This window comes from Synchiropus splendidus, chromosome 7 (genome assembly GCF_027744825.2).
Source record: "Synchiropus splendidus isolate RoL2022-P1 chromosome 7, RoL_Sspl_1.0, whole genome shotgun sequence".
NCBI classification, from domain to species: domain Eukaryota; kingdom Metazoa; phylum Chordata; class Actinopteri; order Syngnathiformes; family Callionymidae; genus Synchiropus; species Synchiropus splendidus.
Genome location: NC_071340.1, coordinates 21161130 through 21176075, shown reverse-complemented (window position 1 = coordinate 21176075; position 14946 = coordinate 21161130). Strand labels below are relative to the sequence as shown.

The following is a 14946-nucleotide window of genomic DNA, read 5'->3' as shown; positions in this document are numbered from 1 at the left end:
CTAAAACACAACATCGCCACTTGCTGTCTTTCTGAACTTGCACTCATGAAAAGGAGGGTATCCTGTCCCTCCGCATCCTTCAGTCACTGCGGCTGCTGAATTATACAGACGCACCTCATGCTCAGCACTCTGGAGCCGGGGTGTCAAACTTAATCACGCGAGGGACCCAAACTTTAAACACACTCTGACTCGCGAGCCGAATAAAATGTATACATATTGAAGAAGCTAGTGGAGGAAATCAGAGTCCAAACAAATGTGTTTTCAGTCTATATCTTCTATATCCTCCCAAGACAAAGCCATTGAATATTTTTTAGCTCCATAGCATCTTAAAATGTGACATTATCTTTAGGAATTCACAAGCATTGTAGAACACACCCCTATTAAAACCAATGCCAGCCAGAGCGAGCTACCGTCTGCACCTTTCACCGCTGTTTGTTTATGGCGCTTCCTCCCTCAGCGAGTAAAAATCGATAGCTATATTTAAAACCAACAAAACCATCCATTGTCTTGAGATAGAATCTCTCCTGTATATATAGACACAGCTCTGCCTATTCCTGTACAAATGACCTCTGTCATGTTATTGAAGCAGAAAATAAAATGCAGCAAAATGCCAAAACAAATATGGCAGACAATTCATGATGCACAACAAAAATAAGCATGACAAACACATTAATATGCAACATCCTCTCTGAAGTCGGAACTGTTTGAAAGTAGATGAAGCGGAAAGCAAAGATGCTTTGTGAAGCAGGTTGTTCTTGGTGCCGCCTGTGATTTGTTTATTGGATTAACCTTAGATTTCATTTTGAGATGGCTCACACCGACAGATCAGATTAGCATCAGCAGAAGTGGTTGAAACTTCGCTATCATCTTGTTTGGGCCTGAATATGTTTCGCCCGGCTATTAGCTGCATGTAAATTGACTTTAAAGAGAACGGGTGTGGAGATGATTCAGTGTGCGGAAGGGCACAGACGTGATGGGAGAGGGTAACAGGATGAGGACGATACGGAAGGACATGGTCTCGGGAAAATGCTAAACCTGCATCCGCGACAGTCAGGCTGTTTTTGTCACGACTTTGCTCCTTCCCAACTAAGGATGGTACACACCTGATAGTGTCGATTAACCAGTGTTAGGAGTGAATGTGTCCCGATCATCGGCTCAAAAGATGGTAGAGGCCAGTCTGTTCAACATTTCCGACCGAAAATCTCTCGACAAAAACAGTGACATGGACGGAGCGAATTAAGAAGCTAACTTACTAAAAAGCCACAACAAATGCAAACAGTGAAACACAGCATTAACTCACAACACATCTGCAAAAGCCACAACAAATTCAAACGCTACAACACAACATTACGTGGCTCTGCGCCTTGAGTTCATGTTATGTTTCAGTGTTAGCATGAGTTGCGGTGTTTTGCATTAGCTGTGAGCTTTCGCGGCCACTATAGTGGTCCGACTGAGAATCAGGGAAACAGTTGAGGATGTTTTGACAAAATACTCATTTTGACCGTCCATCAATTCATATGTCAGTGCGGCGAACTGTAGTTACGCGAGTGGAGACTATCATTTATTTACTGTTATATTTCTCTTCTCGAACTGCCGTGAGCAAATTTGCGAATCCCAGGATGGTAGTAGAAGGTAGCACCTTCAGGTAGGTAGGAAGGTAGCCAATCAAACGCGAGGACGTCGGTGCCTTCCCGTATCTTTCTGGGATTTGCAAATACACCTGTGGTGGTGGCAGAAAGTTGGACATAACATCAGACCTTTTGCCTTCATGGGTCGGGTCACTGACAGATACGATTTTGGAAACCAATATTTGCGTGCCGGCCTTAACAGGTGTGCACATGGTCCAAATACGAATGAATGCGACTCCAGAATTTGATCATACTGGAGGCGTCTTGCTATATTTACTGGCTATTTTAATATGCACGACAACGAAAGATGCCTTTTTCTTTATCTATTGTTGCCGACTGTCTTATGAATATTCAGTGGTTCAAGGCTGTCTTGTCTCACAGACACCGAACATTATGCTCAAAGTCAGCTCACTCTATCCAGGCGTCTGCAGCCTTGATTATTTGTTTAATTCTGAGAAAACATCTATAAAGTCTGCAGGCTTTCATCTCTTATTCATTTTAAACAAGACGAGCAAAGCAATTTCAGTTTCACAGGAAATACATCCAACGCAGCAAACTGAAAAGAACAGGCGAGTTAATTCATGCAGAATCAAAATCAACTCTTTTTTTATTTGATCAAATGAACTTTTCACTGCGTGATATATAAGTATAAGTATAATCCCAATTCTGTCTGAGTTCACTCAACACCTTTCATCAGTGACATGAGTCAGCAGCCCAATACTGACACCTTTTATATCATTCACTTGGAAGACAAGCTCATATTCATTTACGTCTGATGTTTTCAGAGGTTACTGAGGTGCACAACCTCACACCGTGTACAGTTTTCTGAAACTTCCGCGTCCTCTCTTGCAGAAAACTGAGTTTGTTTTCTGGAATTAAAATGGATTTTATTATAAATATATTTTTGCATCTTTCTTGTCGAGTTGACAGACATCATCCCTACAATATGTATCGTATTTTCCAGACGACAGAGCGCACCGGAATATTAGCCGCACTTTCGTACATAAGACGCACCAGTCTGTAAGCCGCGGGTGCACTGGTGCTATCTGCGCCGCAGAAAATGCATGAGGATCTCTTCTAGTGAACCTCTAGTTCTCGTTTTGAAAATGGGGTCCAGCTTCGAAACTAGAAACAAGTCAGTGCCTTGCAATAGGCAAATGCTGATCCCCCTGTCATTGGCCTATCATTGAAATACTCAGGTCAAAACTTGAGTATTTCAGTTATATGGACGAAAGTGAAAGAAATAAGCTTATTTTGTGGGGAAAATATTTTCTATAAAGAGAAATTGAAATACTCATTTAAATACTCATTCAAATACTCATTCAAATACTCATTCAAATACTCAAGTCGAAACTTGAGTATTTCAGTTATATGGACGAAAGTAAAAGAAATAAACTTATTTTGTGGGGAAAATATTTTCTATAAAGAGAAATTGAAATACTCATTCAAATACTCATTGAAATACTCAAGTCGAAACTTGAGTATTTCAGTTATATGGATGAAAGTAAAAGAAAGAAACGTATTTTGTGGGGAAAATATTTTCGATAAAGAGAAATTGAAATACTCATTCAAATACTCATTCAAATATTCAAGTCAAAACTTGAGTATTTCAGTCATCTGGACGAAAGTGAAAGAAATAAGCTTATTTTGTGGGGAAAATATTTTCTATAAAGAGAAATTGAAATACTCATTCAAATACTCATTCAAATACTCAAGTCGAAACTTGAGTATTTCAGTCATCTGGACGAAAGTAAAAGAAATAAACGTATTTTGTGGGGAAAATATTTTCGATAAAGAGAAATTGAAATACTCATTCAAATACTCATTCAAATACTCAAGTCACAACTTGAGTATTTCAGTCATCTGGACGAAAGTAAAAGAAATAAACATATTTTGTGGGGAAAATATTTTCGATAAAGAGAAATTGAAATACTCATTCAAATACTCATTCAAATACTGAAGTCAAAACTTGAGTATTTCAGTCATCTGGACGAAAGTAAAAGAAATAAACATATTTTGTGGGGAAAATATTTTCTATAAAGAGAAATTGAAATACTCATTCAAATACTCAAGTCGAAACTTGAGTATTTCAGTTATCTGGACGAAAGTAAAAGAAAGAAACGCATTTTGTGGGGAAAATATTTTCTATGAAGAGAAATATTCAAAAATGGAATTTCTGTTTTGCACATCAACCTGACAAGAAACGTGTCAGACTTAGCCCTGTCAGATTATTCCAAAGCAACAATGTCCTGTTTGATCAGCCGTCCATCGGTGGCGTGCGAATTTGGTTCTGCCATTAAATATTTTAAGCTCTTCATTCTGAATCTCAGCAGGCTTTCAACTTTTTTTTTTTTTTATTTGCAGTAGACATCTTTATTCTGGTAGCTTTGCATGCAATCAGATTTCTCTCAGGATTCCGACAGAAAGAGACAAGCAGAGCGGATAATCTCCAGAAAAACAGTCGGAGATTAATGTCTTTTCTTTTCCGCTTTATCATGATCTCGACCTCGGCTGGCGGGTGCTTTTGTGCGCACGACGACGCCAGAGGAGCAAATAATGATGATGAGATTAAGAAGTGGGTCCGCAGTCAAGTACACCATGAGTGGCTTCGGTGACAAACCACCTTTACAAATCTCTCTATAGTGACCAAGTGTGTCAGACTCGTGAGGCAAAACAGCGTTTATTCGCTGCTTCAAAACACCCAGAATGTCTTCTATGTCGAGATGAAATAAGAAATGCAGTTGTTGTGACACCAACAGTGGAGTCCAACGTCAGCCTGTGTTAGTTGAGGAGCAGTTGAGGAGACGTCGGCTTTGTGGTCTCAGGAAATCAATAAAGTTCTAAGGGAGCGATGGGAATAGCTTTTCTGGACTCATTCATACTTGAGATAATGCGTTAGAGTATTGTCTTGCAGAGATATTAAAATACTTTTAACCAAAATTATCTTTACTGAGGGATTTTATCTAATGACCCAGTAGCACAGAGTCGACACGACGGAGGATATTCCCCATTAAGATTGTAATTTAGCTGCGGCTATCAATCTAATAACCATATTTAATTGTGAGGCAGAATTATTTGTGGTTTTGAGTGAAATTGATTCTGGACGGCGCCCAAGCGCCGCAAAGTTCAGCCTTGCAAATCTGCCAGAGAGAAGGGGTTGTAGATTTTCAGGCTTTTTTTTCCTTTCTAATTGCCAGGTCGGCACGGAACAGCGAGGATGAGGATGATGAAGACAGGCGAGGAAGAACCTGCGCCCTGCAGTACCAGCACGCCACGGTCCGGGTGTTGACTCACTTTATCGCCGAGTCGGCCAACTCCAGAAGCCAGACCAGCTACATGCTCGGCACTGACTGGCAGGTGGACATCACGGAGTTGGTGTGGGAATTTGTGAAGGTTGAAAACCAGCTGATCGCTCAACTGCTGGACCGATGGATACTGGTGGGACGAGACACAGGCATGACCACCATTCAGGTACGTAATGTAGCTCCGAAACTTGTGTTCATTTTTATATAGTTCTTCTGTTTACAGACGAATCAATTCCACAGCAGTCATGTCATTTACTGACACTCTGACACTGCGGTTAGTAGAGCGTAAATGACCTACAGAGCTCTATGTGACATTGATGGGTAGATGAGGCTTCATGAAACAGTGTCCTGATTTTCAGAGGCCACCAGATGGCACTGCCTGCCGTAAAATGTTTGGACTTGAACAACTAAACCTCACATCATTTCTAAAGCAATAGCGCCATCTACTGGCCTCAGAAATTGTTTCATCAACCCTGCAATACTGTTTCATGATGCCTCATCTACCCATCACTACAATATAGCTTTTGAGCTATAGCCCCATTGGGCATTCACTGATAGTGTTATGGCTATCAAGTTATAGCTAACAGAAAAACTCAAAAATGGACAAACTTATTAGTTTGTATAACTTAGCGATGGGCTGGTGAGGCTTCATGAAACAGTGTGTGACGGCCTTAACAGGTGTGCACATGGTCCAAATACGAATGAATGCGACTCCAGAATTTGATCATACTGGAGGCATCTTGCTATATTTACTGGCTATTTTAATATGCACGACTTGTATTGTTAAATATTTCGGTGGAAAGTTGCCTTTTTCTTTATCTATTGTTGTCGACTGTTTTATAAATATTCAGTGGTTCAAGGCTGTCTTGTCTTACAGACACCGAACATTATGCTCAAAGTCAGCTCACTCAGTGTAGTTTCATGAAACAGTGTAGTAATTTTCAGAGTTCAGAAGGTGGCGCACTCTGTTTATAAATTATGTGAGTTTTCAAAGATTTTTACACAAAGAGTGCCATCTAGTGAGCTCTGAAAATGTGCACACTGCTTCACGAACCCTCAGCAATCCATCACTAGTCTGTTGGAAAGGGGTTTAGAAGTGTTGCTTTGTTTTCAGTTATCAGAGATTTAAAAAAAATAAAAGATTTCTCCATTGTTTTCTGTTAGTGCCAACAAACTTGTCACACAATGCAACCTCTGAAGTTGACTTTCACTCAATTATGCTGCCAAAAGTTTGATTTACCAATGCTTTGAAAGTTTTGTCGGTTCTAGTCTTCTGTGTCTGTTATTGCCACCTTATTTACAATGGATTATGTAGTGGAAATCCATGCAGGGCAATAACATTGTACATGAATACAAACATTAAAATCAAGCACTGGAGGTAAGCACTGTCCCAGTACCTTTCTAGTTTTGTTGTATTTCTTTCCACTATTACAACCTTTTGTCTCACAACAGATGATGCCACCATCATAACAGCAAGTATTTCAAAGGCTCAGTCCGAAACAATAATCGTGAGCGACGATGAAATGAATTCCTACATCCAAGGTTGTTTGGTTCCTTGTGTCTTTTGTTAATAATGAAGCACATTTCAGCACAGACAAGGGCGCCAGGCCAGAGTGAATAAACATGACATTAATTCCCAGAGACAAAGCATTTTTAAATTCCGAAGGATTCTCTCAATCCTTTTCAGGCGCTGGTGCGGCTCATCATAATAGGCCGAGATACGGGCAACTTTATTGTTGCCTCCATCAGAATGTTGTCTTCGTCCTTCATGTTTTGAACTCACGCTGAATGAAAATGAAAAAAGGACCAAGAAAATGAAGTTGCACCGCTGTCACAGACAGGATGACACAAGATGTGCTGTACATCACTACAAATAAATAACAGATGAATGAAGATACTTTGCTAAAAATAAAAACAAAAAAAATAGCTTTTTTATTCACTAAAAAAAGGCTATATTTACGAAACATCTTGAGTTAAAGTTTGAGTCTCATGCTCTGGCTTTTTCAAAAAATACGAGCAAAGTTTCAAATAATAAAATGTTGCATTTTAATTATTCAATTTAAATCAATGTAAATATTTCTACTATTCTAATGTTGTAGTTAACTGAGTAACACGTGTTACTGGGATTGATTTTGAGGAAGGTGCTGGATTAAGGTAGAAACTAGCAAAATAAATTTAATAACAAGCAAATAATAATCACTGTGACAAGAAGAAGAAACTAATACACATATAGGAAACTGTGTTAATGTATTTTTCCAAGCTAATTTATCATGTCATTTCAAAGATGTATCCTGTCTAAATTACATGTTACAATTTTGGATATTGTGTTTCTTAGTATTTATTAAAAAAAGAATAATAATAATTTTACAGAACTTTTACCACAAAATTAGGCCTGTTAAGTGAACTTTATTTGAAAATCTCATCTATCAAAGCCAACCCTCAGTTCAAGCGAGAAGAACAAGAACTAAGGGGGCAGCTGTAAAGGAAATCAAGTGCGCACAGAATTTAGAATATTCAGAAACATGAGAGGAACGCGGGTCGAGAGAGTTTACTGTGAGGACGCAAAAGCAACCATCTGGCAACACAAGCTGGCGTCGAGGGGTTGATACCCGTGGAAAGTCTGATGATCAAATGCACACCAGCTGTGTCGCTCGGAAAGCTGGAGGGGAAACGGAAACAAAGGAACAACTGGGAATCACAAAAATAAAAGCATGGGAAAAACTGACACTCAAGAAGCAGTAATGGATTCAGAGAAATTTAAGAGGAAAAAGGACCATTCCTTTGTGAGAATCTGTGTTGCCAAGATGAGAAGAAAATTCAGCACTCAGGTACTTCAACAGTGACTGAAGACAAGTTGAAGTACTGCACAATACAAGATAGAGACACTTATGAGGTGCAGTTTAAGGACACAAATACGAGGCTTAAGAAGCCTGGAATAGGCACATGGAGGAGGAGAAATCCAACACTGATGACTCCCTTTCTTGAGAAACCCATGTGTGATTTTCAGCAAATTTAACTGACAAGACAGTGTTGAACCGCTTGTTTCTTTTTACAAGATCGTGATCTTACAAGAGAAAGCTGTTTTTGGGGGAAGCCCAGCCTAAGACCGAGCTGCTGGCGAGTGGCTGTGACACCCGTTCGACCGCGCCGTCTGTTAAATCCATCTCCTTTGTACTGGGAGCCTAAAGATGATTCGTGATGAAACAGGAGTGGTTTATTTAGAGGACAGTAACAGATGGTGCTGTCGGGGAAAATGTGATTACAGAAGACAGGTGTTTTCAGGTGAGTCATAGATTGTTCCGGAGGTGTTGAGGAGCTGGAGAGACTCAGAAATGCATTTCTGAGACACAGAATGAGGTTTAAAAAAGATTTTTAGTTGCAGTGTGTCACTGTCCTGCAGAAAGTGGAGCTCAGCTTACATAGGTGTCACCAGTCACCAATAGGAGGAGTTCATTTGAGCCCAACTGAAAAGTGCCACATCTGTTATAGCAGCAGCCCATAACAGAACTTCAACCTGGCATGGCCTCTGAATGTAGCTTGAGCCTTGTGTCTGCTACTAATCCAGGCTTCATCCATCTGATCTGTCAAGAGTCACTCTGGAGCAGCCAGTCCACAAAACCTTTGATAACCTTCAGATATTTCTTTACGTAGTTCTGACGTTTGTACTTGCATGCGTGGTTCGGTGCTGGTCCGTGTCAGCATTCATCACCTGGGAAACGTCCTTGAGCAATCGGCACCTTATACCTCAGCGAGTGAAAGCGCAGCAGGATCATGGGTTTCTCACCCTGCCTCTAGAGTTTTCACACTGTTTCCAGCCCCAGGAAAAGAGTCTAGCAAATAACTATGGAAACTCACTAAAGGAGGGATAAATAGTGCTGTCAGTCGATTAAAAATTAATCACAATTAATCACACTAATGGGCTGTTATTCATCAGGAAAAATAGCATACTTCTGCTTTATTATTTAGATGAGGCAATGAGGCAAAATGAGCGTGGTTATCGACCTGGTGTGTTATGGTTACTGCCTGATGTCCAGTGGACACTACCGTTTTCCTACAGTTTTCCACATTTAAAGTCATCTATATCATCATTTCCACAAAAGACAAGTAGGGACCCAAGAGAGCTGTAACACCTCCTCACTCCCATGGCGTGATATATTGACGTTGGGAAAGAGGACCTTTGCGTCCTATGCTGACACGAAAGGCAGCCTTCTGCGTTGCATGTTGAAGCATAAGGTTTCCAATTGTAGCCAGTGACCTGCCTTCAATAGCATATCCTGGCACCGTGGGCAACGTGCCACATAAAAAAAAGACGGAGGTTGGGGTGAGGTAAGACATGGGATGGCCTTTTCTTCTACATGACACAATGTGGCAATTGCCATTGCCGTTTTTTACCCCACTGGAAGACCTACATTGAAGGCTGCCTTTGTCATCAGTATAGGAGGCAAAAATCTACCTTCATAACGTCAATAAATTATGACTCGGGAGTGAATATGGATTGGATAGAATATTGTGTTCGGGGAAAAAAGTGTTTTCGAATTCTTAATTTCCATTTTTTGTTTGTTTGTGCCTTTCTCGAGGAGGCCATGGTTCTCGACCGGAATAAGGTGGTTTGCTCTCTCCAGGTCAGTGGAGAGTTCTTGCCCCAAGTGGTGGAGTTTAAGTATCTCGGGGTCTTGTTCTCGAGTGAGGGAAAAGGGGAGCGTGAGATTGATAGACGGGTTGGTGCAGCGGCAGCAGTGATGCGGTCGCTGTATCGGACCGTCGTGGTGAAGAGGGAGCTGAGTCACAAGACGAAGCTCTCGATTTACCGATCGATCTACGTTCCCACCCTCACCTATGGACACGAGCCATGACCGAAAGGATGAGATCGCGGATACAATCGCGATCGCGGCTGAGATGAGTTTCCTCTGCAGGGTGGCTGGGCGCACCCTTAGAGATAGGGTGAGGAGTTCGGTCATCCAGGAGGAGCTCGGGGTGGAGCCGCTGCTCCTCCACATCGAGAGGAACCAGTTGAGGTGGCTCGGGCATCTGATCCGGATGCCCCCTGGACGCCTCCCTGGGGAGGCGTTCCGGGCATGTCCTACCGGGAGGAGACCCCGGGGAAGACCCAGGACTCGCTGGAGAGATTATGTCTCCGGTCTGGCCTGGGAACGCCTCGGGATCCCCCGGGAGGAGCTGGGGGAGGTTTGTGCGGACCGGGGAGTTTGGGCTTCCCTGCTCCGAATGCTGCCTCCGCGACCCGACCCCGGATAAGCGGTAGAAGAAGGTGAAGGTGAAGGTGTTTGTTTGTGTTTCCGAACTGTCCCCGCTGTGGCTCCTCCCACTCCTTCCCTCAGTGCTCTGCAGCCAAAAATGGCTCTTCTGACCCGCAGCATCAGAGAGACGAGTAAAAACGGTGTTTACGCAAATTCCCTGGCGTTGTTTGTCGCTAAATTAACCACATTAAACAACATTCCTGTTGCTCCAATACCCAGTAGTCACATGTCTATATAAAGACAAGGCAATCGATAAAAACTACTTTGATGATGATGATCAATCAAACAATCTAAATCTATAAGCCAAGTCATCATGAACCACACATGAAAGTCCATTTATTTCACTTTTTTTTTCTTTTTAATCTGCAGCTGGTCATGTGACCGGATGTAATAGAAATGAATGGGTAAATCTTTTGTAAATCCCAAAGAACATACCAGCACAACGACTCAATACAAGACAATTTTCACCTTTTTTCCAGCTTCAGCATCTACTTCTCAAAATGTTAGTGCACTCATTTGGACAGACGTAATACAAAGCAGAGGACATGGGGAGGGCTGAAGTCTAGGTCAACCTGTATCTCTGACTGGTGTATGATCAGACCCCATGCCTTGAAAACAAAAAAGTCAGACCATTCATCATTCACACAGTGTGACTTCCCGCCCCCTTTTGGGTCAAAGCGAGTCTCTCTCTGGGATTACCGGTCGTAATCAAAGAGAATTGATCCCTACCTGCGAGAGCCGCAGCGACTGGGTGGCAGCCAGCGCTGCTGTTTGATGTAGACAGCCTGAGAAAAAAGATAAAATAAAGAAGTTGGTTTCTTGCAACATTTTGCATATTGCGCAGAAGTTTGTGAGCCTTTTATGTTAGATGAAACACTCAGTGAGACGGTTCCTAAAATCACCTGTAATTCGTGATAATCTGCTTTGCTCAAGTCGGAGACGTCTTCACGGCGATGCAGTGTTTTTTTTTCTTCCCTTCCATTTGCAAAGATTCCCTTGTCAATCAAAGCAAAAGCGGTCAGCAGAAGTTTGTGTTTATAAAGTCTGCGGCCTGTGAAGTTGCGTTTACTTCACCATTAAGCCGCAATTTCTTTTCCCTGATGATTTCTCAAGGGAAGAAGCGTTGACCGACCCAGGCAGGAAATGAAAGTTCTGATGCGCCATAGAAAAACATTATGAATCATCAGGTCAGAACACAACATGCCATTTGTCTTGTCTGAAGCGCTGTGATGAGAAAATATCAGAGAAAGGACATTTTGATTGTAGGTTTCTAGGACACGCAACGTTGTTTCATAATAATGAAGACTTTATGAAACACGTCATGTTTATGTCAAGTTATGTCACGTAATAATTATGTCCCACACACGGTATTTGAAGGTGCAACATTCGCTCTCTTTAATGGCAACCTGCATGTCTCACTGCCTTCGTGCAGGTGCTGTCCCCTCTCTCAGATTCCATCCTGGCGGAGAAGACTGTCACTGTGGTGGAGGAGAAAGTCACCATCACTGAATTGGGGGTCCAGCTTGTTACTGGATTATCTATGAGCCTGCAGCTCAGCCCGGGAAGCAACAAAGCCATCCTTGCCACCACAACCACACAGGAAGTCCTGCAGAGCCCCAAACAGGTCAGGATAATGATGTCTACATTGGTGTCTGGGATTGGAACATGACATCTATACACAAACGCGGAAATCTAATACACTGTGTTATAAAAACGGTATCAAACTTTTTTTAAAATCCCAAATTCTTGCCATGGTCTGTGGGGATCCCACCAACTAGGAAAGTGCTTCGGAATAAAGTGCTGTCAATAAAATAAAATAAAATAAGAAGCTGTTCCTGTGACGGGAGAGTTCTTGTCTGGATGGACCGTAGCCTCCTGCCAGAGGGAAGAGGAACAAACAGTCCATGACCAGGGTGAGAAGGGTCGGTTCTGATCCGATCCTGATCTGATCTTTGGGTCCTGGAGACATACAGGCCCTGAGGAGGTGGCAGGCTGCAACAGATCACCTTCTCAGCAGTCTGAGATGATGGCCGTGTAGAACTCCACCGGCAAATTCGTCGGCAGTCGTAGTTTTCGTAGCTGCCTCAAGGGCCTTCCTGATGAGGGACCTGATGTTTCAGCTCCCATTTGAGGTCCTCGGTGATGGTGGTTCCTAGGAAGCAGAACAATGGAGCAGCACACACCAAAGCACCGATCGACAAATGTGCTTGTGATTGACTTGTACAGCACTGACTTGGACATTTCATTTCTTTGAACATGTGAGTCATTCGTGTTTACTTCAAAAAGGCTGACCCTTGAGGCAGAGCACAGCGTTGCATACTTTCTTTTCACTCACACCATTTTAGGTCGAACGGATTCATGGAATTGAATCAAGCGTTTTGTCATCAAAGAAAGCCCCGTCTTTTGAAGGTACGTTTCCTTCTTGAGGTCGGTATATTGCGAGTCTTAAGAGACGGGAACCATGTAGGAAAACAAGTGCTGAAACTGCTTGCTCACGATGTACAAAACCATTAATCAAAAGCCCATGCAGTGATCTTTTAAAAATAGCGCGTCCCAGTTCGTACCTATACCAGCAGCCTGAGGCGCAGAAAAAAGCCCAATTGTAGTCGGAGAAATGGTGACACCCCCGACTGTCACTCACAAGGCTCACAGATATGAATTTCCACCTCGAGGAAATGTGCATTTGTGTGTGTTCATCTGTGTGCACCGTGTGACTAATTTACAACATCCCTGCAGGAAGCTGCCAACAGCAACCAGGGTATCTAAACAACATCTGGTTGATGTTCTCATTTTGCAAAAAAAGTCATTTCAATAAATTATGTGTTAATGCATTAAAGTAACTGTGGCCATCTGTTGCTTTCAAGTGACGCCCAAAGCTGTGACCCTCTTTTGTATTGGTGTGCTGTGTCCGCAGGAGGCCTTGATCAGCGCCTGGCTGCAGTTCAGTGACGGCTCCGTGGCGCCTCTGGACCTCTACAACCCAGACTTTTTTGTCCTGACAGCCACCTCCCTGGCCGAGGAGGTGGTGACGGTGCATCGGGACCCCTCGTGGAAATGGCCTGTCATCGTGACGGAGGCGGAGGGACAAGGTCTTCTCATCAGGGTGGAGATGACCGTTTGCGAAATCTGTCAGAAGCTTAAGCGTCGGAGTGTTCTGGCGGCGGGAAACTGCAACGTCAGGGTGAAGTTTGGCTACAGCGACAGTGCGAGAGGAGGGAGCAGTGATTATGTCACGGATGGGGACGAGATGGAGAACGGAGGGCGGCCCCAGTCTGGTTTCGACAACCGCTATTTTGGTAGCTCCGTCTCCGACATGGAGGACGGGGTGTTGAGGAGAGCCACCACGACGAGGAGCACAATCATGCGGCGACCTGGCGGAGATAAACTTTCCGATGACGGCAGCCAGAATGCACCGATTGATTTCGCCGACTTTCCCGCCCAAGTGGATCTTCCCCGCGGACGCAACCTGGACGACGACCTCGCTCAGACCTCACGAGGGCTCACAGACCTAGAGATCGGGATGTATGCCTTGCTGGGGGTCTTCTGCCTGGCCATCTTGGTGTTTCTCATAAACTGCATCTCCTACACTCTTAAGTACCGTCACAAGGAGCTGACCATCGAGGGCCAGGAGAGCCTGAACCACGCGCATGACTGGGTGTGGCTCGGCAATGAAGCCGAGCTGCTGGAGAGCCAAATCAGTTTGTCGCCGCAGCAGGAGGAGCACACCTCAATGATCGACTCGAGCAGCGGACTGGAGGAAGGCAGCCACTTGCTGAACGGAGGATCCGGACAGAAAAACGTCCAGACTCAGGTGCACAGAGGGATGGACAGCTCCTGCTTGGTGAAGGACAGCAAGGGGGACTCGCCAACCACCAAGAGAAAACGTGTCAAGTTCACCACATTCACCACGATCCCTTCAGACTGTAGCTACCCCACCGTGAACACACTGACTGGGGGCCACACGCCGGACATCCAGTGGGTTTGCCAGGACGTGGAACTGGAGGACTCCAAGGAGTTGCGCAATTATATGGAGCGATTGAACGACAGCGCTTTAAAAGAGATGGCATAATATTTTGTGTATCAAACTCACCTGTTTGCCTTTTATATATATATATATATCAGTCTGAAATAGAACATGACCTTTCGAGAAACTCCATTTAAGATGATGCCAAACTGCCAAAGGGTCGTATCCGAATCATGGACCATCACCCTGACTGGCAAGGTGACTCACTTCGTGAAAACAACTACCAAGGATGTCTGGAGGCACCTCTTTGTTTAAAGTGTTTATCAGATCATTTGTATCAACCTTTTATTATGACGAAGAAAACAGGGTTAAAACACAATCGAGTTACGGACGTGTAACTGAAGCAACTCTGATGACGACTTTAAAAGATGAAACGGTAGATGTTCCTGATATGTGTGCTCATTAAATGTTTGTTTTTGTAAGTGTTTCCTCTAAGTGTGATTCCTCAAGGTCATTCTGAGGTGGTACGATGCTGAAGTTCATAACCAACGTATCACAATAGCACAGAGGAGCAACTGAGATAAGACTTGCCCTTTGTTTATATTTTAGGGTGTCATTCTAAGACTCGCGTGTTATCCGTCAGTGTCCCCCACTTTCTCCGTCTGACCCTTCACCCTCGGACTATTGTCAGATCATCGCTTCCTGATCGATTGTTTAGATTCAACGTACACGTCTTCATGAAATGTATCGACAAGTCATGGAAATCTTGGGTTACTGACTCAGAACTTCCCACA

At 43.3% G+C, this 14946-nt stretch overlaps 1 protein-coding gene across 2 annotated transcripts in view; it reads left to right on the top strand.

Moving 5' to 3' along the window:
* Positions 1-14628, top strand: part of si:dkeyp-14d3.1 (transmembrane protein 132C) — a 177920-nt gene extending 163292 nt beyond the window's left edge. For both annotated transcript variants that reach the window (XM_053869753.1, XM_053869755.1), the window contains 3 exons: positions 4826-5099; positions 11621-11812; positions 13103-14628. In XM_053869753.1, coding sequence (XP_053725728.1) covers positions 4826-5099; positions 11621-11812; positions 13103-14257 — 1621 coding nt within the window. In that variant the 3' untranslated portion in view covers positions 14258-14628. The remainder of the gene's footprint in view (positions 1-4825; positions 5100-11620; positions 11813-13102) is intronic.
* The last annotated feature ends 318 nt before the right edge of the window (positions 14629-14946 follow it).